Source organism: Arabidopsis thaliana, chromosome 5 (genome assembly GCF_000001735.4).
Source record: "Arabidopsis thaliana chromosome 5, partial sequence".
Taxonomy (NCBI): domain Eukaryota; kingdom Viridiplantae; phylum Streptophyta; class Magnoliopsida; order Brassicales; family Brassicaceae; genus Arabidopsis; species Arabidopsis thaliana.
The window spans coordinates 23,501,578-23,523,824 of NC_003076.8; the positions used below are offsets into that span (position 1 = coordinate 23,501,578).

Below are 22,247 nucleotides of genomic sequence, written 5' to 3' on the forward strand. Positions count from 1 at the left end.
AACACTTATTCAGAAACTTTATAAAATAAATTTTTGTAACAGGCTCGCTTTCAATTCCAATTCATAAAAGAGAGTATGAAACAGGTTGGTGTACTATGATCTATTGACAGTCGGAGGAAACAATGTGGGAAGAAATTTAAAAAAATCACATGAAAATGGTCTCAAGTGGAGAAACTTAATGCAACTGGTAGAGAAAGAGATGACTAGCTAAGGTGGAGGAAATGAATCAAAGCCAAATCTAGTAGCCACTGGCACCATTCCGTTATTCTCCTCCTGCAACAAACACATTCACTTTCATTTTCTACAAACTACAAAAGCTTTTAATCCAATCAAGAAAACAACCGCGTTACCTGTTTCATCATCTCATTCATTATGTCATCGAATACATCATGCTGGTTGTCATTCTCTGGCTTTCCCGACTTCATCTCTGGATCCAGCATTGTAGTAGCTTTTCCAACATACTCTTGACTGTTGTCTATTGGGTTCATCAGTGACTCATCCAAGCCTTTGCTTCTGGTTGAATTGTTGTCTCTGAAAACCATGTTATCTGCGGGTAGAGGATACTCAATGTTACCGAATGGATTGTTCAGCATGGTGCAGTTCTGTTGCTCCCATTTCTGTCCGCCTAACGGATTCACGTTCTGCATGAAGCCGCCAAGTAATTGAGGATCACACTGCATCTCTCCACCAGGATTCTCTGCAGAAACCAAAGAAGTACAATCTCCCAGATTGTTCCCTGCACATGTCACTTGATCCGGCAAGAAAGCAAGATTTAGTGGTAAGGAACTCGGTGGGAATCTGGTTGTGTTCAAATTCCCTTGCCAGCTATGACCAGGAAATCTAGATAAGCCTTGGAAACTGATGTTTGGGGAGGCAGAGTTGGACGGAGTTCCCTCGATGCAAGGCTGAATTCCATCTGAGGCTATATGCAGGGGTTGTGTATAGTTTGCTTGCAACATTAGAGGATTGGTGGAAGCACTTGGTAAAGAGGTGCTAGAGCTACCAAATGGCATACAAGTATCTAGGAAGCTACCGCCAATAGCTCTGTCCCCTAAGCCTTTAAAATCTCCAATGTATGACTTGCTTCTAGGAAACTGGAGGGGTTCTAGTGGAGATGAAGTTCGCTGAAACAGATTCACGTTCTGGATTCTTGGTGACAGAGTACTGTGATATGTTCCAAACGGATTAGCTGAATTGCTTGAGTTCTGGTGATGCCCCTGTTGGATGAAGCTGGAGGAGTTCATTCCTTGGAGATTTATCGATGAATACATAGGGGGTTGGAGTTTGGTGAGATGGGAACGCGATAAGAGTCCTGAGCTTGGAATTTGTCTTGCGGCAGTAAAATCTCTAAGTCCATCAAGTTGAGCCATCTGAAAGTAAGATGAATCTCTTGTTCCAAATGCATCTGGGGTCATATTTTGCTGCTGACCTTCGTCTATCTTTTTCAAGTACAGTCTGTACTTCTGCAACCAAAACCAGAGAATAAAACAAGTCTAACCATCCAAGATTATATTTGCGAAAGAAGGGGAAAAATGCAAGAGAGAATGGGGAATTAGTACCTGCAAATGACTGGCTACGTTTTCCCTAGTGAGACCTTCTATACTCATGAGATCAAGTATTTTTTTGGGAACAGCCTCTGTGATGAACACAAGGAGAAATGAAAAGAGGATCCCACACATGAAAGCATCAAAATAACTCTATAGGAGAAACAAGAGTGGACATCACACATAAGGAAAGGTTTAAAGAGGTCTATGGGGAAACTCACTGTCGAGGCCCAATTGCTGAACGGCACTGACAAACTTCTGGTGAAGCTCCTGAGACCAAACAACACGTGGCTTCTTCCGCGTACCTGACCCGTCACCATCCTGTTCACTCCCCTCACCATCATCCTCTTCTCTGTCACTGTCATCTTCATCACCACTGTCATTGACTTTGTCTTTCCGTTTCCTGCTGGCGCTTGGGACGGAATCAGATTCAGAAGGTGGGAGCAGTTTTGCGTAAGATTTAATGTTCTTCTTCACAACATGATGCCATATATTCTGAAGCTCCTTGAGTCCAACAGGCTTGACCAGATAATCGCAAGCGCCATGTATAATACCTTTCATAACGCTGTCATAGTCGCTATGAGCTGACAACACTGAGACAATGAAGCAGGTTACAATAAGGGCTAGAGTTGATATGAAAAACAATGGTAGGAGACGTACTGATGACAGGAAGGTCCATTTCAAGACCAATTTCAAGCAACTTAAAACCATCCGTGTCTGGCATCTCTACATCGCTTATCACCAGATCAAACATGTTGCTGTTTTCTCTCAGCATTTCCAGAGCTTTCCTCGACTCCATTGTCTTTGTCACTGGCGTAATCAATCAAACATCATTGACCATGCACCCCAATTCCGAAGCAGACAGGTAAAAAAAAACAAAAGCAAAGAATATGTAGTACCATGATACTTGCAACGAAGCAGCAACTCTTCGAGTTTCCGAAGGCAGGTTGGATTGTCATCCACAGCAAGAACCCTCATTCCTACAGGAAACTTGTCATGCCTTCCATCTTCAGTGCTTCCAAACTCCATATTTGATGCAATACGTTTGCAAGTCTCCTCTCTTCAAAGGAATATAGTACATAGACTAAAATCTGATCTGTTTTATTCTTAAAACCTCAAGTTTGGGACTAGAAGAAGACCATAGTCCTCCTATAGACAAATGTAAAAAGATAAAGACGAGTGGCCCAAAAGAGAGAGTGATTACGCGGTTAATCTGGCCCTTAATTCTCCAAATAATTAGAAATTTCCTTCTGTTTCTGCTCATATTTCCATAAATGAGGACGTGGAGAGAGTCACATGTTCCTCTAATTTCTCTTTTGTTGGTTGAATCTTGCCTTATCTGAGCACAAAAGACAAACTTTTCGTAAAGTGAATGTAAATGTCCCCATTTTGTTTCCTTACTCGCAAATAAACGTTCAAACCCAACGTTTCAACCTTTCCTGGCTTTCCTTATATATATGCATTTCCTATTTTCCATAGAAATGTTTTTCCTTTTTAGTCTTCTAAGTGAATGCACCAAAACAAAACAAAAAAAATCTGATTTTTGACATAACGCGTATGGTCTCAGTTCCAAAAAAAAAGAGAATTCGACAAATGCAATGGACTGACCTGATCACATTCAGGCATTCGAATCCGTCGACTCTTATTACTCCACATTCTTAGTCAATCGTCATACTTGTGATTACTCTGCCATTTTCTTGATTATTCTATCTGAAATCACAACCAATGTGAAAACTGCGTCACAGATGATTGTTGCTGATGAGTCTCCAACAGTCTTAACTTTATCCATCACCAAACCCTTGGAACTATGCACCACTCCAAAAAATAGTCTTTGATCTGATTTCCACTACCACAGAGACTTATTTTCCAGTTTCCTTCCATTTGAAGAAATCGACAACTCTGTGATCTTCTTATACTCAGATTATTATTACCATTCGATTTCTTCAAATGGAAGGAAACTGGAAATAAGTCTCTGTGGTAGTGGAAATCAGATCAAAGACTATTTTTTGGAGTGGTGCATAGTGCCAATTGGACTCAAAGATTAAGAAATTAGATAATCGTCTCCTAGTTTCCTATCTAGAAGAACGAGAGCAAGGAGAAAGGGAAACTTCATATGAAGAATTGGAAGTTGTACAAATCTGTAGTACTATAGATGTCTAAAACAACAAAAGGACAGTCTCTCCAGCATTTATGAAACAGAGCTCCAGGGAGAAAGAGAGCGCAATAGACTTTCCCAACTACTATAGTACAAATTCAAATGCTCATTTGGGCCTGATTTATTGAACATGGCAATATGGCATTGTTTTAAGGTCAGTTTGGTCCCAGAAAACAGCTCTAATAATCACTTGGTCTAAGGAAGAGAAATCAGAATTCAAGAAGAAAAAAAAATAGTTCAAGCCATCACACAGAATTACAAATTGACAAGAAGAAACCATCAAAAAATAGAGACTGCGATGGCTGCCACCATCAGTAGTGGGAAAAAGAACCCGTGTTCCCGGGCTGCCCCACCGTAGTAAGGTTCTATCATAATCGGAAATCTGCAAGTTCCAGTAGATGGATCTGTCTTGGTCACCTCTGATATGTTTGGGAACTTACAAGCTGTATCAAGCTGATCCTGTATCTGATAATAACTGTTGAATGCATACGATATGTTTTGTTTCCCGTCAAGATTAGCACAGGACGTCCCAACCCCAAGACTAGTACAGTCCCCAAGGCTACACGCGTAGCTCACGGCTGGAGCTACCTGCGGATCATCCAACCTCACATTTGGCTTCATCACACACCACTTCCTCTCTAGGTAGCGTACCCCTTTGGCCTGGATCAGAGCTCCTGTGTTCGTTGTCCCTAGGTTCAAGGCATATTTTGGTAAGCCGTCAAATGTGAATATCCCCCAGTGTCGCTCAAAGTATCCTGGCTGAACACTCTTGGCGTCCTCGTCTATCAAGCTGAACAGGTATGCATCGATAGGGCCAGGTCTCCTCGGAGTCCCTTTCCCCCCTGAGATGTGAGCCATAAAGCCTTGGTTGAACTTCTTAGCGTAGTCCAAATTCGCATTACTGTCCCCATCAGTAGGCCAACCAATTTCCCCAATAATGATAGGCATGTTACCAAACCCATTCTTCTCCAACGCGTGGACTAGGGTGTCGTAATTTGCATCAAACATGTTGTAATAAAAAGTCCCACCATCGTTCAGGGGCTGTGCATTGCCGTCAAAGAAGGCGTAATCAACTGGGAAATCGGGGTTGGTGTAAAGACTGATGTAAGGGTAGATGTTAACAGTGAAAGGACCGCCATTTTCGCTCAAGAACTTGACGATAGTGATCATGAGGTCACGGATATTGGCCCTGAAGTCCCCTCCAGAAGGAAAAGTGGTGGAGCTGTCATAGACATCAGCGTTCAAGGGACAAGTGACCTTCACTTGGTTCTGAAGGCCAGCCTTTATAATTGCAATTTGGATGTTCCTCAACGCAGGGAAAGTAGTACTCAGATAGCTCCCATTATAAGTAGACAAGAAAGGTTCATTCCCAACAGCCACATATCTGTCCAACAACCAAATCACAGCATCAATTTAGCACCTACTCTAGAGATTTGTGTAGAATTATCTCAGAAAAAGACAGTAGCCCGTAATTTCAGGCATGGCTAGTAACTGTTTAGGGAATCCAAACTCAGTCACTGATTCCAATTAACCAGCTAGTACAGTACAAATGTGAAACCCTAATAAAGGAAAGAAACAGAGGAAGTACCTGATGTTGACGTTGTCGGTGGAGATGTGAGTAGAGACATTTTTAGCAACCCATTTCTCAGCAGCTTTCAGGCTAGAGGCGAGAGTCGCAAGCATCTCATTGGGAATACCAACCATGACTTCGATTCCGGATTTGCCCAAAGCTCTGAGAGTGTCGTATTCGGCGTCAAAGAGCTTTACTTTCTGAATACCATTCTCTCTTAGCATCCGCACAACTATGTCCGGTGGAAGTGGGTGCGACGCCTGTGTGCCCCAGTTAGCTCCGATTGAACTTGCCCTCTGACAAAGAAGAGCCACCGCCAGTAATAGCAACACCGAACCCCAACCCATCTCAGGCTCGCCGATCTGACTCTTCGTTCACCAAAAAAGCTATACAATTATTAAACACTGAGCTTTGAGCTGCGAGCTTAGCTGGTACTATTTCCTCCAGACCAGTGGGTTTTAAAGCGGCCACGCACGAGCGAGTGCCGCTGCTTTTTGGCAACCCCATAACGACAAAAAATGACACGTAAGCTACGCGTCAAACGATGTCTTTAAAGTCTAAACTGTTTTAGTTCGGTCTTCTCAAAAGTCATTACGGATAATGTGGGCTTTTGTATCACAGGCCCATATCTTGAAAATAATCAATCAGTTTATATTGTCTCTTTAGTGCTCTCATAGAGTCATTACGGATAAGGTGGGCTTTTGTATCGCAAGCCCATTTCTTGAAAATAATCAATCAGTTTATTATATTAGTCAATGTTATTTAAATTCATTGAAAATAATCAATCAGTAAGACTTTTTTTTTTTTGGTTGAGAACTTGAGACGGTAAGAAAATATTGGCTAATCGAAGGCCGGAAAAAGAAATCTGTGGAAAGACAAGAAAAAACGAGCACAGTGGCCAGTGTGGGAATTTTTGCTGGACGAGAGAGCAAAACCCTACTGCGATTTATCGACTACTAGGAGAAGAAGAAGAAGAAGACGATGCGGAGATTCGGGGCTGGGAACAGATCCGTTTCCAAGCTCGTACTCACCATTTGTGTAGCTATCCTGGTACGATCCCTTCGTTCGATCTGTCGCAAGATTAGTATTTGATCAAAACCAAATTTGAAAATTGATGATGAGCTGCGATGTTATCTGTTAATGCTTTTGTTTTTAAACTCACCTTTCTCTTTCTCAATTGAGTTTGCGTAATTTGTTTGATTGATTTCGTGGCTTAGTTCATACCATCTCTATCGTATGGAGCTTCACAAGGGAACCGGAAGACGGCGAAGTCTTCTGTGTTTTCCTTGTTCAATCTTAGGGATAAAAGCAGATTTTGGAGCGAGTCTGTTTTTCGTACTGGTATGTGTTCTGTTTCCAGGCCTCTCTTTGCTTTTGGATTTCCTATGTCTTCATTTGCATCACAATTTTTCGTGCTGTTATCAGATTTTGATGATTTGGAGTCTTCCGTTCACTCGAATTCTGGTGTGCTGAATTACACTAAGTCAGGTAAGTAATTGCCTTTCGTTTCTGTGAATGGCTAAAGGACTTACTAGCTCAATTCGCAACACCACGTTCTGATTTGGATTGCATCCTTTCAGGAAATATTGCGAGTTACTTAGAGCTTATGGAAGTCGATTCTGTCTATCTTCCAGTGCCAGTTAATTTTATCTTCATAGGGTTTGAAGGAAAAGGGAACCAAGGTGAATAACTTCTGCCTGTCTTGCTTTTATTTGAATTGGAGCTATCACTTGACTTTCTCTTTTGTCCGTAACTTTTTCCACACACTTTCCAGACTTCAAACTCCGTCCCGAGGAACTTGAGCGTTGGTTTAATAAACTTGATCACATGTTTGAACATACACGAGTTCCACAAATCAAAGAAGTTCTCAATCCCTTTTACAAGATTAACATTGAAAAGGAGGTGCAGCACCATCTTCCTATCATCAGTCGCGTGAACTACAAGTACAGTCATCTTTTTCTTAACTTTTTTCCTGGTGGTTCATTCACGGTGGTGTTGGCTTTAAGTAAAGTTTAATTGGGCATTTGTTTCCCTTTGTCAGCTTTTCTGTTCATGCTATACAAATGGGAGAAAAGGTGACATCAGTAATTGAACACGCAATCAAAGTTTTAGCTCGCAAAGATGATGTGGCTACCAATAAGTAATGCATTACAAAGACCTTTTTTTTGCTTCAGTTTATGTCGTATGGACGTCCATTTCTGTCAATTTATATGCAGCGATATCTGAGCCTGCAGACCACTTGGTTCTAGTAACTTTATGTCACTCATGCTACCTGCTTCCAACTTTTTTAAGTGGTGTCCTGATTCTTATTTTTTGTGTTGGTTCTATATTAAACTATCTCGTTTTATGGTAACAGAGATGAGGAAAGTGCTCTACTGCAAGTGGATGCTGAGATGATGGAATTCATTTTCACTAGCCTTGTCGAATATTTTCATCTCGAGGATGCATACAACCTTTTTATTTTGAATCCCAAGCACGATAACAAAAAAGCCAAATATGGATACCGGTGAGCACCTGCTGTCTATATGATCATCTTATTGTAATACAGTCGAGGAACATACTAGACTTATAAAAGGATTTTGCAGGAGAGGGTTTTCAGAGTCAGAGATATCTTATCTGAAAGAGGTATGTCAATCTTTTCATGCTTGAAAGCAATTACATCATAAACAATCCTCACTAAAAAAGAAGAATGTCCTTGGAGTGATCTCTTGGTTAAGTTCGCTGTTAAGTGCTTCTATGTTTTTACCAAGTTCATATTACTCTTACTATTTCTCGCAGAACAAGGAAATACTAAAAAATCTTCTTCAGTCTGGAAAACCGTCAGAAAATATTTTAGGTACAGAATGGAAAATAACAATGATATGTCTCCATTGATTATGTACATTCCAGTTTTCTTATATGAAACCTGCTGCGAGTATGTTGTAGCATTTGATATGGTGAGGAAGCCATTGTACGACAGACATCCAATGCTGAAATTTTCCTGGACAAATGCAGAGGAGACTGATACGGTTAGTTATTTTAGCCACTCTTATGTTCAAGTTTTATTATTCCATTGATTAACCTCAATGTTTGTAAGATATGGCAGTTGTTGATTTTGGCAATGTGTTTAGTTCCGCAGTGTGTTGCAATGACTATACTTACATTAGAGAACCAGAGCTGTTATGCTTCGAGTATCTGGTGTTTATTATATCTTACAGTGTTGGCTATTGTGTTTTACAGTGTTGATTGTTGTCTTGCTTTCAGGCTGAGTGGTTTAATGCATGCCAGGATGCTCTTAACAAGTTGGAACAGCTATCTCTTGGTAAAGATGCAGCCGAACTCATTCAGAGTAAGGTTTTGCAGGTACTAATCTACTTTTATTTTGGCCTAATACTTTCTGGCCCCAGAATTTCCTTTTTATTCTAAATGGATGTTCCTGCATGTGCGTAACTTTGGATCTTTCTCAATGGAAATTTCAAGTTGCTTAGAGGAAAAAATGAAGATATGAAGGTGTTCCTAGAGAAGGATTTAAGAGCTGGAGACTTTAGCAATCTTAACGCAGAATGTCTGACTGATATCTGGATCGGAAAGGGCAGGTTGCTATTCTGAAGCTCTCAATTCATGTGTGTACATATATTTAACCTTGTCATTCTGGCTTAGAGCACATCTTATGCATGCCAATAAATTGACGAAGCTGTATGTTTCATGATTTTGTGAGCAATTCCTCTCAGGTGGGCATTTATCGATTTAACTGCTGGCCCTTTTTCATGGGGACCTTCTGTCGGTGGGGAAGGAGTGCGAACCGAACTTAGTTTGCCAAATGTGGGAACGACTATTGGTGCAGTTGCAGGTACTATTCGCAATAAATCTTCTGCATAATGGCTCCTAAGTTGTAAAAAGCATGACTATTAACCTTAACTGTTCCTGAATTTCTGTTAATCTTGAGACCATGATTTTATTTCTTGCTAGAAATTTCTGAAGATGAAGCAGAAGACAAACTGCAAACTGCAATTCAGGATAAATTTTCTGTATTTGGAGAGGTGTGTTTTAATTGGTGAAATAAGAAGCCATTTCAGTTCATCAAAAGAGCTTTTTGGGAGTACCTGAGTTCATTTGGGCACTGTTATACTCCAGTACGAACAAAAGTAGGACTAACAAATAAAGTAGAACAACCAAATTACTGGTACTTTAAGAGGCGGGAAAGCATAAAGTTTACCTCAGTGGTGGGGGAATACAGTGGGAAGTGGTGGGGAAATACAGTGGGAAGACTTACGATAAAATAGTGATAAGGTCAATGAGGGAAAACTTAAAATATGGTGTTGAGAAAAGAAGAGTAAGGGAGAGTTTGAGTGTAGGACTCAGGGGTTCTAAAAATTTAGGAATCATCTCAGACAAAGCTCCATGAAAACTAGTTTCTCTGTGTTTTGTTTCATGTCCTCTAAATATGAACATAACACTTATTAAGTAATGATCTGGATCCTTAGAGCTGTATTTTCTTTGAGGCTGACGCATGTGGGTTCAGGTTTACAGTGTACAATATTTCTGAGTTATGGTTTCATTTGCCTTATTTGAAATGCTTTTGGCCTAGACTTCTCAATATGGCTTTTGTTGTTTCAGAATGACCATCAGGCTGTTGACATTCTTCTAGCGGAGATTGATGTATATGAACTATTTGCTTTCAAGCACTGCAAGGGAAGGAAGGTGAAGCTTGCTCTTTGTGAAGGTGCTTATATTAACGCTGCTTTATTTTCATGTACCCTCTTTGTAAATTCTTTTTCCTTGGTCTCAAAGAAGGATTCTGTACAGCTCCCGCGTCATTTTCTTGAGTTACTCTTTCGAGATTTTGTTTGTCTTTCCTCATTTTGTCTTCGCTTTACGTGTCCAAGAACTTGATGAAAGAATGCGGGATTTAAAGACCGAGCTCCAGTCATTTGACGGAGAGGAATATGATGAGACTCATAAGAGAAAAGCCATGGATGCACTAAGACGAATGGAGAGCTGGAACTTGTTTAGTGATGAACGTGAGGTATTTTCTTGGTCCTACTCCAGGCTTTTTGTCTTCTGCTGCTATCTTCCTTGCTGGTTGAAAATGTGACACATTGCATCGTGATGTCGATTGTACAGGAGTTCCAAAATTACACAGTTGCACGCGATACTTTCCTTGCACATTTAGGTGCTACTCTCTGGGGATCCATGAGACATATAATATCCCCATCAGTTGCTGATGGTGCATTTCATCATTATGAGAAGATCTCTTTTCAGCTTGTCTTCATCACCCAAGAGGTATGTTCTTGTCAAATGCTCTAAAAGATTTCCCATCAGGTAAAGCATATTTTGGTTAAAAACTATGATTAATCTTATAATCTAAAAGTCTTAAGGATAAAGACATGTCATGGGATGAATAAAATCTAACATTATGGAATACAGTTTTGTTCTTTTCTTTTGAAGGTTATGTAATTTATGTTTGAGAATGAAATAACATTGCTACCAATCAGTTTTACTTCATCCTACCAATAACATTGCCTACAGTTTTTCAATCTAGTTTCTATATAGATGCTGAAAGGAAGTCGTCACTCTGTAATTTTATTGATGTAGAAAGTTCGACAAATCAAACAGCTACCGGTGGATCTCAAGGCCCTCATGGATGGGCTTTCTTCGCTGTTGTTACCTTCTCAGAAGCCTTTGTTCAGCCAGCATATGTATGCACTGAAAGGCTTGATCTTTCTAACCCTCTTTGATAAACTGTATCTCAAACTATGGTTAAAGCTTGAAATTAGTAGCTTTTCCTGGCCCCAAAAAAGATAGAAACGTATTTATTATTCTTAGGTGATATTTCCCCCTCTGATTCTTGTATGCAACTCCTTGCTATATTGACGTGTCAATAACAATTGTGATAGGTTAACACTCTCTGAGGATCCTGCATTGGCTATGGCTTTTTCAGTGGCACGAAGGGCAGCAGCTGTCCCTCTATTACTTGTCAATGGAACTTACCGGAAGACTGTTCGTTCATATCTTGATTCATCAATCCTCCAGTACCAATTACAGAGGGTGAACGATCACACTTCCCTTAAAGGTTAGCTAACAACAGTAAATCTCGCTCTGTTAAGTAGTTTTTAAAAAAAAACTGTCACCATTCATCTCTTTTGTTGTAGCACCGTTGTAGTCATGAAAGAAGCCTTTCCTTGATGCTAAACTAGAAAGTAGAAACTATCTTCTACCAGTTTTAAGTGATTTTGTGTTCCTTTTGTCTGCTAAATTTGTATATTAATGTAGAGACTATGGCTCACACATCTATATAGATGAATAATGTTGAGAACTTTTCTCCGTTTTACATGTCTTTCAAGTTTTCGTCCTAAGGTAGTATGCCGTGGTAAGAAAACTGCATAAGTTCTGAACTACCGTATTATTTACTGTCCTAAAGTTTGTGATATCTTTATACTGTTTTCTTCGTGTAGACTTGATCCGTTTGAGCGATTGCTTTTATCCTACTGCTCAGCATTTCACTTCAGATGTCTTTATTCACGTCCTATTCAAATTTTGTCAAGTTATTTGCTACTTGATGTCATGCATTGGTGATGTTGATATAATATCATGATTGGCATTAACGCTGTAAGTATCCTTGTATATAACTCAGGAGGTCATGCCCACAGCAGGTCCACTCTTGAAATTCCTATCTTTTGGCTCATCAGTGGTGATCCGCTACTGATTGACAAGCATTATCAAGCAAAGGCGCTTTCGAACATGGTTGTTGTTGTTCAGTCGGAGGCCTCTTCATGGGAGAGCCATTTGCAATGCAACGGGCGATCACTATTATGGGATCTGAGGTAATAACACGTATATGTTAGCAGCTTGTTATGAGCAGAAATTTTATGATACTTTCCTAGTTAAATTTTGCTCGTCATGAGGGAATTAGAGTAGATGAGTTTTTCCTTACTCCTTCATTTTTATAACATAGGAGCCCCGTGAAAGCAGCCATGGCTTCTGTTGCTGAACATCTAGCTGGATTGCTTCCTCTTCATCTTGTCTACAGTGTAGCTCATGAAAGTGCAATTGAGGTATAGAATTATGCTTAGATGATTCTAAATAGCACTGCTTTGTAGTTCCATGAATATTATCCTGTTCCTGGTAACTACTGCAATCTTGTGAATCCAGCACAAACTCTGATTAAAACTCTCCAGATAAAGAAGCTGATAATCTGTCTTACCATCTCTTAAAAATTGTGTTTCACAGGACTGGACATGGTCAGTAGGTTGCAATCCCTTTTCCGTCACTTCTCAAGGTTGGCTCCTTTCACAGTTTCAATCTGACACAATTGCCCGGAGCTATATGATTACAGCGCTTGAAGAATCAATACAAGCTGTCAATTCTGGGATTCATCTTTTGCGGCTGGAGAGAACGAGTATCCTTGGGAGATTTTTTATCTCTGTTTTATGCCTACAGAACAGTAGAGGTTTTGAAATATGAAGAAAATTTATTACCTGCTCATCTTTATTTGCTAGTGTTAATATCCTTGATTCAGAAACAAGATAAAAAGACGTTTAAGCTCTTCCAATCAAGGGAACGTGAGCTGATGAACAAGTACAAGTACGTGGTTAGCCTGTGGAGACGAGTGAGTACACACCTCTGTTCCTATAGTTTGATTTATACGGTTATGAAGCCTATATGTTACTGGAAGGCTTCAAATGATGTGTATACTAAATGTTTAACAGCTTTCGAATGTTGCTGGAGAAACACGCTATGGGGATGCCATGAGATTTCTGCATACCTTAGAGGAAGCTACTAGCTCGTAAGTACACACATTTTACTCTTGCTACAGTTTTTTTAAAAGAATGATTTGCTAATCAATCAGGCTTTCCATTTTATCAGATTTGTAAGAGAAGTGAATGCAACAGTGGGTGTTTTGCACCCAATTCACTGCACAAAAGAGAGGAAGGTGAAAGTGGAAGTGGACATGACAACAATACCTGCCTTTATCATAGTACTGATTTTACTTTACGCTGTCTTAAGGCCAAGAGCTCCTAAGCCAAAGATCAACTGATGTCAAAAGACTCCCCCATACAAATTTTTTTGTCACTTTCTGAGACAGTAAAGTTCATCACTCTTCTGTATCTTTACTTGAACAAGAATTGTTGTAATCTAAACCTGATTCGTTACTGCAAATTGCAACTGTAGAATTTAGCAAAAGTTAGTACAGTACTTGAAGAGATTAAAATAAGACAAGAATGAAAGAAGCTGTGTTTGGGTCAACAGTGAACCTGTGTTTGGGTCAACAGTGGGCCCTTTAAAGACAACAACATCTTTAAGCCACAAACAAAGACTCGAAAGAAAATAATAAAATAATTTGGATCTGAGGCAGGAAACTTCCGGAGACATCGGAGGAACCCTAAATTGAATGAGAAGAGGAGAGTGAGACGGGAGAGAAAGCCAGAGCGAGCGATAGAGCAAAGACATGGAGAGAGAGGAGGAGAAGACGAAAGAGGGCTCATCGTATAGGTACTGGGTGAGAGAAGCCACCTCAGACGCAGCTCCTCCTCCTCTGCCCCAAAAGCTCAGCAACAACGACGTCTCTCTCAATACTGCTCCTGCGTCCCTTGGCTCTCTCTGGAATCGGGTTTGCTTCTTTTACGTTTTGATCTGTTAAACTCGTGTTACACCATTCTTCTTTGCGTTCTCTTACTCTTCTCACTTGTTTCCATAGGCTGGCACTTGGGAGGAGAAGAGTCTCACCAAATGGGCTACTGACCGATTAAAGGTTTCTTCTTTCTTTTCTGTTACTCTGTTTTTTTGTTGTTGTTTGCTTTTCTCTTGCTAATTTGATATCTTTTGGTACTTTGAAATCGTGCCCGCAGGAGCTGTTGGGATCAGTGGGTTCATTGCAGTTCTCTTCTGGAAAAGCTGAGATTATAGATGTTAACAGATGTGTTGGAGATGTGAGTTCTTTTCTTCGTTTTTTGGTATATGTGTTCTCTATGTTTGTTCTTGATTGATGATTCCTTCTTCCACTGTTTCGCTAGGCTTTCTTAGTCACAGTTCGGAACAAGAAAAGAGTTGGCTATACTTACGAGCTTTCCCTTAAAGTTGAGGGTAAGACTATCCACGGTTTTAAAGACAAGAATCTTCTACTTTATTTGTGTTGACAAAAGAAAAGAACTTTTGCTTACATTCTCATGAAATCTAGTGGTTTAGCTGAGGATGTGGTGCATTTGAGTTTTATAATTGTTAAGTTAGGAACTTTCATTGTCTCATGTAATATTTGCATACATAAACTCATATTATGGCGATTTTCTTAGGAGAGTGGTCATTTGAAGAGAATATGAAGAAGGTGAAGGGGAGCCTCGAGATTCCAGAGTTTTCATTCGGCGAGCTTGATGATCTTGAGGTAACATTTTTTATGCAACTATTGAGAATCTTGAGTAGAACGTTCTGTTTGTAGGTTAGACGAAGTTATGTAGAGACTCTGATTTGATTTGAAAAGGATATTAGAATCTCTGGATGGTGATATTTTGTGCAAATGAGCAGGTGGATGTGAAGCTCAGCGAAGACAAGGAGCTTTCCCAGCAGCTGAAGCAGCGGATTAAGTTGGATATGAAGCAGTTCTTGGAGCCTATACGCCTCAAACTCGGCCTGTTCGAACAGGAACTCAAAGATAGATAAGGATTTGTTCCCTATATTTTTCCAATTTCAGCCATTTTCAGTTAGCAGTAACAAGAACTTCGTAAAACATTGCATCTTACGCTTTTCTGTATCCATGCTTGTTGACTGTCAAAGTTCAGTTGATCAATCAGATTTTATCTAATGAGATATACTTTTATAGAAGTGTAGATTATTACAAGTATATATATATGACTACTATATTTTGGTTATATGCTTATACATTTTGGATATATGTTCGGGTACTCATTCGGTTCGAGTTTGGTTATGGTTCTCGGGTCTTGAGGTTTTGATCCCGTTCATGTATTTTTGCCAGTTCGAGTTGGGGTTGGTTCTGTTTACTTTTTCTAGTCCATGTATTTTGCAGACCTATTAAAACCATTCTGTTTTTTTTTTGGACCAACAAAACCCATCCGTTTTTAGATACGAAAATAAAATTTTATTAAAACCATTATTTTTCTTGGACCATCAAAACCCATCCGTTTAAAGATACGAAATGAAATTCGATTGATAAATACAAAATAAAGTTCACCAAACTTAAATAAAAAGGCATAGATGGGACCAATGAGAAAGAAATTTCTTTTCTCCTCAATTTCCCCAAAAATATATAAACCTTAAGTTTACTTTTTTGTTGCAAGGAAAAACATTAATCTTTTTCAACTTTCTAAAAACAATCATTTCAAACGTTAAAGGAACCTCCTCCTTTCTTTACGCGTTTGCAATATAACCCAAGAAGACCGCTTGTTTGTACAACTTTCCAAAAACCAAACAGTAGTGTAATAAACCTCTGACTTCTTTTTTCTTCTCTATTTTTGTGGGTGATAATCAATTCACTCGGTTTGAAATTTCGTCCACTTTTCAAAGATGAGTGAATGAAAAAGCCACGAAACTTTCCATTTCTTCCTCTGTGTATAACTCTCACTGAGTACGACTTGCCATTTTCTCATCCAAAAAAAATGTTTATCCAAATACATATTTGTGAACTTTGCTTTTAAACCACTCAAGATTCTTCCCCATGGCTTCTTCGTCTTCTTCTTCTCGGTCTCGCACCTGGAGATACCGCGTCTTCACGAACTTCCATGGACCTGACGTCCGTAAAACATTCCTCAGCCATTTACGTAAACAGTTTAGCTACAACGGGATTTCGATGTTTAATGATCAAAGTATCGAAAGAAGCCAAACCATCGTCCCTGCTCTCACAGGAGCAATCAAGGAATCGAGGATCTCGATCGTGGTGCTCTCGAAGAACTACGCATCATCGAGGTGGTGTTTGGATGAGCTGCTAGAGATTTTGAAGTGCAGGGAAGATATAGGACAAATAGTGATGACCGTCTTTTACGGAGTAGATCCATCTGATGTCCGTAAACAGACCGGAGAATTTGGGATCGCTTTTAATAAAACTTGTGAAGGGAAGACAAATGAGGAGACACAAAAATGGAGCAAAGCTTTGAACGATGTTGGAAACATTGCTGGAGAGCACTTCTTTAACTGGTTTGTTTGCTTTCCTTCAACTAATTTGGATCTTCTTGATGATTTTCACATGACTATTTGATAAAAACAGAGGTTTTTTGTATTCTCTGTTTTAGGGATAATGAAGCGAAGATGATTGAGAAGATTGCAAGAGATGTTTCGAACAAACTAAACGCCACAATCTCTTGGGATTTTGAAGACATGGTGGGTATTGAAGCACATTTGCAGAAAATGCAGTCTTTGTTACATTTAGATTATGAGGATGGAGCTATGATTGTAGGAATCTATGGTCCTGCAGGTATTGGTAAGACTACCATTGCCAGAGCTTTACATAGCCGACTCTCTAGCAGTTTTCAGCTTACTTGTTTTATGGAGAATATTAGGGGAAGCTATAATAGTGGTCTTGACGAGTATGGTTTGAAGCTGCGATTACAAGAACAACTTCTTTCCAAAGTTCTAAACCATGATGGTATAAGGATAAACCATTTAGGTGCGATTCCAGAAAGGCTATGTGACCAAAAAGTTCTTATCATTCTTGATGATGTGGACGATTTGCAGCAACTTGAGGCTTTGGCTAATGAAACTAACTGGTTTGGTCCTGGAAGCAGGATTATTGTGACCACGGAGGATCAAGAGCTTTTGGAGCAACATGATGTTAACAAAAAATATCATGTTGATTTTCCAACTAGAGAAGAAGCTTGTAAAATCTTTTGTACATATGCTTTCAGACGGAGCTTTGCACCATATGGTTTTGAAAAGCTTGCTGAAAGAGTAACATGGCTTTGTAGCAACCTTCCTCTAGGTCTCCGTGTCATGGGTTCAACTTTACGCGGAAAGAAAGAAGATGACTGGGAAGGTATATTGCGTAGGCTAGAAAATAGCCTTGATCGAAAGATCGATGGAGTTCTTAGAGTCGGATACGACCATTTATGTGAGGACGATCAGTTTCTATATCTCCTCATTGCATTCTTCTTCAACTACGTCGACGATGATCATGTGAAAGCAATGCTCGTTGAAGATAATTTGGATGTCAAACTCGGGTTGAAAACGCTTGCGTATAAATCTCTCATTCAAATATCGGCGGAAGGGAATATAGTGATGCACAAGTTACTACAACGAGTGGGTAGAGAAGCTATTCAAAGACAAGAGCCCACGAAACGGAGAATCTTGATTGATGCTCGTGAGATTTGCGATGTCCTTCGATATGGGAAAGTAAGTTGTACTTTCTTGTTCTGTTTTATTCATTTTTCCCTTACAAGATAAAGAAAGATCTTACCTTTGTAATGACATTTTTTTTGTTCTTTGTGACATTTGGTATAGGGTACTAGTAATGTGTCTGGCATATCATTTGATACATCAGATATGAGTGAAGTGACTATAAGTGATGACGCTTTTAAAAGACTGCATGATCTTCGATTCCTCAAAGTTACCAAAAGTAGATATGATGGGAAATATAGAATGCATATACCTGCGGGGATAGAGTTTCCTTGTCTTCTAAGGTTACTACATTGGGAGGCATATCCAAGCAAGTGTCTTCCTCCTACATTTAATCCAGAATTTCTTGTGGAACTCAATATGCAGGGAAGCCAGCTCGAGCACCTCTGGAGTGGAACTCAGGTTGGTGGCGCACTTTAAATACAATTTCTCCTTAATCTTTATGTTGTATGTTCGTTCTTATGTCTCTTATTGTGTGGTTTTATTATATTCAGTCGCTTAGAAATCTCAAGAATATGGATTTGGGATGGTCCCCGAATTTGAAGGAACTCCCGGATCTTACAAATGCTACAAATCTGGAGGATTTGAATCTAAATAGTTGCGAGAGTTTGGTAGAGATTCCATCCTCTTTTTCGCATCTTCATAAACTAAAGAACTTGTGGATGAGTTACTGCATAAACCTACAAGTCATTCCTGCTCACATGAACTTGGTATCCCTAGAACGCGTCACTATGACAGGATGCTCAAGATTCAGAAAAATTCCAGTAATTTCAACGCACATCAATTATCTGGATATAGCACACAACACGGAGTTCGAAGTTGTGCATGCATCAATTGCTTTGTGGTGTCGTCTCCACTATCTCAATATGAGCTACAATGAAAATTTCATGGGATTAACGCACCTCCCCATGTCTTTAACACAACTCATCCTAAGATATTCCGATATTGAAAGGATTCCTGATTGCATCAAAGCTCTTCATCAGCTGTTTTCACTTGATCTAACTGGCTGCAGAAGACTTGCATCATTGCCAGAGCTCCCTGGTTCGCTCCTTGATCTAGAGGCAGAAGATTGTGAATCACTGGAGACCGTATTTAGCCCTTTACACACGCCAAGAGCGCTCCTCAATTTCACCAACTGCTTCAAATTGGGTGGCCAAGCACGGAGAGCAATTATCCGACGACGATCAGAAATTATCGGGAAGGCTCTCTTACCAGGAAGAGAAGTGCCTGCAGAGTTTGATCACAGAGCTAAAGGTAATTCCTTGACCATTATTCTCAATGGTTACAGGCCTTCTTATGACTTCATCCAATATTTGGTCTGCGTTGTGATTTCCCCTAACCAAGAAATCACAAAAATAAGTGATTCTTCCACCCTATTATGTCACACGAACGGCTACATATTCCCATCTTATGAGGAGGTGTACATAGGCGCTGTCTCAAAATGTCGAAAGGAACATCTATTTATATTTCGCTCTGGCTATTATCTAAACGTCGACCCCTCTGGAGCAAGCAGAGAGATTGTGTTCGAATTCAGCAGCAAATCGCAAGACTTCGACATTATTGAATGTGGTGTCAAGATCTGGACCGCACAAAGCATCGAACGGGGTTACCTAGTGTTTGAAGACGACAATGAGATTAAACACGATGACCATACAAATAGAGTTAGGGGACACTACAAAGCATCAAACGTGGACTACAAGTCTGTATCCAGGAAGCGTCCGAGGAAGACAGATCTGAAGTTGGAAATCCCAAGACGACGTTTTTGAAAAGAAAAAGAAAAATGAATCATCAGTCTCTTTTGATCGCTTCATGAGGTTTTTTATTGTATACGAAACCTTCAGAAAAAATACATGTATCCATGCTTGTTGTTGACGTCAAAGTTCAGTTCATCAAAAAGATCTTATCTAATGAGAAATGCTTTTTATAGAAGTGTACCTTAAAACCTTGAATTAAAAAAAACATTGTATTGTGTTAAGCACAAAAACTGTGGAGGGATACATAATTTGAAGAGCCTCTGATAGTATTAACTCATTCTTCGCTATTTTTCTTTCTCCTGGGCTCACTCAATGCCTTCTTAGCCTTTGCCCACTCTTTCAAAGAAGTCGAGCTTCTCATAAATGTGCAAGTATCCCCCGACCCAACCTTTCTCTTAATTATCTTCTTCTTCGCACCCAATTTAGCTCCTTCACTCACATTCTTACCATTCAGACGCTGCCGATTCTCATCTAAACTTCTCACAGGGGTACTATCCACAGGGACTCCCGCAGCCACAAAACCACCGCTGCTAGATGCGTAATCTGTTTGTTTCATTGCACTTGCAGTCTGGTTAGAGTTGGAGAACTGGTTTCCTACATTGTTGATCACTCCAGCTGCTTCGCCCTTGTCTGAAGTTAAATCTGGGAAGAGTTGAGTTATACTGAATGAAGAAGTATTTTTGTCGCTAACCAGCTGAGTCCACGAAGCCTTCTGAAGCCATGAAGAACCTCCTGTTGACTTGTTACTAGCTTTCAGCGGTCCTTTACCCGCCTCTTCTTCATCTACAACATTTTCCTTCACGACTAAGCTTTCCTTTTCTGCATTCAAATCCTCTGCTACATTTTCATGCTTCTCCACATTCGACTTGCCGTCCACACTATCGCCCTCTGTGTTTGCAACAAATTCCAGGGGGACAGCTTCAACACTTGTGTCACTAACAGTATCTGCAAGTGATCCTGAGTCGTCTGAACCTACATCGTCATTAGCTGTGTCATCGCACATAGAGTCAATAGCTGTGTCATCTTCCACATTATCACCATCATCGCTCTCAGCCATAGAGTTACTAACTGTGTCATCGGCCATAGAGTCAATAGCAGTGTCATTTTCCACAGCATCCCCATCATCACTCTCAGCCACAGAGTCACTAGCTGGGTCATCTGCCATAGAGTCAATAGCTGTGTCATCTTCCACAGCATCACTATCATCCCTCTCAGCCACAGAGTCACTAGCTGTGTCATCTGCCATAGATTCACAAGCTGTGTAATATTCCACAGCATCACTATCATCCCTCTCTATGTCATCTGCCATTGTGTCACTATCATCCCTCTTTATGTCATCTGATACAGGTAAATCCTCTGCCATGATTGTAGACGTTACACGCTTTCTTTTCGTCTTCTTCTTCAAATTTTCTCGGCTAGGAAGCCCAGCAAGATCAGTGTTGCGTGGTGCAGGTTGTACTGCTTTACTGGAGCCAACACCTGGCAAGAAACTGGATACACTAAAATCATTGCTGTTCCCATTTGCCATAAGTGATTTCCAGGAAGACTTTTGGGACCAGGAAATATTGTCGATTGACTGCTCAAGATCTTTTGTTCTGCTCGGTTCATCCGATGATTTATCTGGTACCACTTCAGAAGGCTTCTTCTTTCCACGTATGGCCTGTGAAGATTCCTGTCTTCCAGTTTCCTCTAGGCTGATTGTTTGCCTATTCTTGCTTGGATGAGTAAGGTTCCCTTTTCGTCCTTCACTATATCCTTCTTCACTTGGTGTTTTTTTGTTGAGAATTGATTTCTGAGTTACAATCAAAGAAAGAGCCAGATCAGGGATGAGGTAGATGACTCATTATTGGGTTAAGTATAATAGAAAAAATATAAGTAGCACTACGTACCCGTTTTCTAGACAACATATCCAGCGCTGAGTCCATATCATTGCCACTAGATGCCACATTGATGATGAGGTTATCTTGGTCTGCTTCAATCTCATTGTCTTCTTCGGGGTCCACATTGTTTTTCTCAAAGAGCTTATTCATCACCGAGTTCATAACATTCACCTCGGCTTCTTGTCTTCCCACATTAACCGCTTCCAGATCATGAAGATGTATTTCCCGAGGAGTGAGAGAGCTGTTAGAGTGCTCTTCACAATCACAAAAGCTCCTTGGAAGAGAAGACGACACTGGAACACGCTGAAAGCTATACTTATGTTTACCAGTTCCACTAAGTGGCATAGGTTTCACCTGCACCACACATACGTAGCTCAAACCCTAATCTCTTACTACTCCTAGTACTAACTATGTCATATAAATGTTACAACTTTGAAGGAGCATTAGTAGTACCTTTCTGAGTCTGGGAAAGAAGATGTTAAGGTGAGTGGCAGGTGGTGAATCGGAGGGAGCTTTAATGGTGTTATCAGAGGTAGAAGACGCTGCCTCCCACTCTCGCTTTAAGCGAGCTAGATAATGCTCTTTTGCTTTCTCCAGTCTCAGCCTCCCTCCTTTCCAGACACATCCATTATACTGCCAAAATCGAATTAGGGTTAAGAATAACAAGAGTAAGGAGAGAGAGAGAGAGAGAGAGAGAGAGAGAGAGAGAGAGAGAGAGAGAGAGAGAGAGAGAGAGAGAGAGAGAGAGAGAGATCGAATTCACTCACTGTAGAGAAGAGCTTGGTGAGTGAATTGGTGGAAGATGGAGAGAAATCGATGTAGGCAAAGGAACGACCTTTGGTCCTGACGAATTCGACGGCATCGACGGTACCCATCGGAGAGAATATCTTGAGAAGATCATCTCTCCCGACGCTTTCTCCTAATCCGCCGACGTGAAGCCTAACGCCGCCGCCGCTGCTTTTTTCCTCCATTGCTGCTTGCTTCAGTTGGATTCAGTTTTCCCTCGCCTCTCCCTCACTTTCCTTACTT

At 40.3% G+C, this 22,247-nt stretch overlaps 6 protein-coding genes and 1 long non-coding RNA gene across 8 annotated transcripts; 4 read left to right on the forward strand and 3 right to left on the reverse strand.

Annotated features, from left to right (window-relative positions):
- Nucleotides 1–27: 27 nt before the first annotated feature.
- On the reverse strand, nucleotides 28–2,592 carry RR18 (response regulator 18). The gene is made up of 6 exons (NM_125193.4): nucleotides 2,444–2,592; nucleotides 2,205–2,354; nucleotides 1,766–2,137; nucleotides 1,560–1,636; nucleotides 351–1,463; nucleotides 28–273 (listed from the first exon to the last, which is right to left on the reverse strand). Exons 1-6 carry the CDS (start codon nucleotides 2,571–2,573, stop codon nucleotides 208–210), a joined length of 1,908 nt encoding a protein of 635 aa, NP_200616.4. The 5' UTR covers nucleotides 2,574–2,592; the 3' UTR covers nucleotides 28–207.
- Nucleotides 2,593–3,643: 1,051 nt separating this feature from the next.
- AT5G58090 (O-Glycosyl hydrolases family 17 protein) lies at nucleotides 3,644–5,776 on the reverse strand. Its single transcript, NM_125194.4, has 2 exons — nucleotides 5,288–5,776; nucleotides 3,644–5,083 (listed from the first exon to the last, which is right to left on the reverse strand). Exons 1-2 carry the CDS (start codon nucleotides 5,614–5,616, stop codon nucleotides 3,979–3,981), a joined length of 1,434 nt encoding a protein of 477 aa, NP_200617.2. The 5' UTR covers nucleotides 5,617–5,776; the 3' UTR covers nucleotides 3,644–3,978.
- Nucleotides 5,760–13,497, forward strand: AT5G58100 (uncharacterized protein). 2 transcript variants are annotated; one of them, NM_001345287.1, is made up of 26 exons: nucleotides 5,760–5,871; nucleotides 5,963–6,319; nucleotides 6,487–6,610; nucleotides 6,695–6,757; nucleotides 6,850–6,951; nucleotides 7,044–7,212; nucleotides 7,311–7,409; nucleotides 7,626–7,775; nucleotides 7,855–7,894; nucleotides 8,048–8,105; nucleotides 8,195–8,277; nucleotides 8,513–8,611; nucleotides 8,729–8,844; nucleotides 8,980–9,098; nucleotides 9,218–9,288; nucleotides 9,866–9,971; nucleotides 10,135–10,274; nucleotides 10,373–10,531; nucleotides 10,844–10,947; nucleotides 11,146–11,321; nucleotides 11,883–12,072; nucleotides 12,204–12,303; nucleotides 12,479–12,647; nucleotides 12,775–12,857; nucleotides 12,958–13,034; nucleotides 13,115–13,497. In NM_001345287.1, the coding sequence occupies exons 2-26, from the start codon at nucleotides 6,251–6,253 to the stop codon at nucleotides 13,284–13,286; spliced, it is 2,838 nt and encodes a 945-aa protein (NP_001318823.1). In that variant the 5' UTR covers nucleotides 5,760–5,871; nucleotides 5,963–6,250; the 3' UTR covers nucleotides 13,287–13,497. The 2 variants fall into 2 exon arrangements, with proteins under 2 accessions (NP_001318823.1, NP_200618.3); NM_125195.5 differs by lacking the exon at nucleotides 5,760–5,871 and having other exon boundaries at nucleotides 6,077–6,319; nucleotides 13,115–13,495.
- A 75-nt stretch (nucleotides 13,498–13,572) lies between these two features.
- Nucleotides 13,573–15,174, forward strand: AT5G58110 (chaperone binding / ATPase activator). Its single transcript, NM_125196.5, has 6 exons — nucleotides 13,573–13,859; nucleotides 13,947–14,000; nucleotides 14,098–14,178; nucleotides 14,263–14,332; nucleotides 14,539–14,627; nucleotides 14,768–15,174. The coding sequence occupies exons 1-6, from the start codon at nucleotides 13,698–13,700 to the stop codon at nucleotides 14,900–14,902; spliced, it is 591 nt and encodes a 196-aa protein (NP_200619.1). The 5' UTR covers nucleotides 13,573–13,697; the 3' UTR covers nucleotides 14,903–15,174.
- A 504-nt stretch (nucleotides 15,175–15,678) lies between these two features.
- Nucleotides 15,679–19,490, forward strand: AT5G58120 (Disease resistance protein (TIR-NBS-LRR class) family). The gene is made up of 4 exons (NM_125197.4): nucleotides 15,679–16,390; nucleotides 16,486–17,581; nucleotides 17,690–17,986; nucleotides 18,079–19,490. The coding sequence occupies exons 1-4, from the start codon at nucleotides 15,915–15,917 to the stop codon at nucleotides 19,348–19,350; spliced, it is 3,141 nt and encodes a 1,046-aa protein (NP_200620.1). The 5' UTR covers nucleotides 15,679–15,914; the 3' UTR covers nucleotides 19,351–19,490.
- ROS3 (RNA-binding (RRM/RBD/RNP motifs) family protein) lies at nucleotides 19,472–22,241 on the reverse strand. The gene is made up of 4 exons (NM_125198.5): nucleotides 21,986–22,241; nucleotides 21,672–21,851; nucleotides 21,228–21,572; nucleotides 19,472–21,130 (listed from the first exon to the last, which is right to left on the reverse strand). Exons 1-4 carry the CDS (start codon nucleotides 22,187–22,189, stop codon nucleotides 19,613–19,615), a joined length of 2,247 nt encoding a protein of 748 aa, NP_200621.1. The 5' UTR covers nucleotides 22,190–22,241; the 3' UTR covers nucleotides 19,472–19,612.
- Nucleotides 19,496–20,605, forward strand: AT5G08820. Its single transcript, NR_143113.1, has 2 exons — nucleotides 19,496–20,368; nucleotides 20,531–20,605. It is a non-coding gene; the product is annotated as an other RNA (long non-coding RNA).
- Nucleotides 22,242–22,247: the final 6 nt, after the last annotated feature.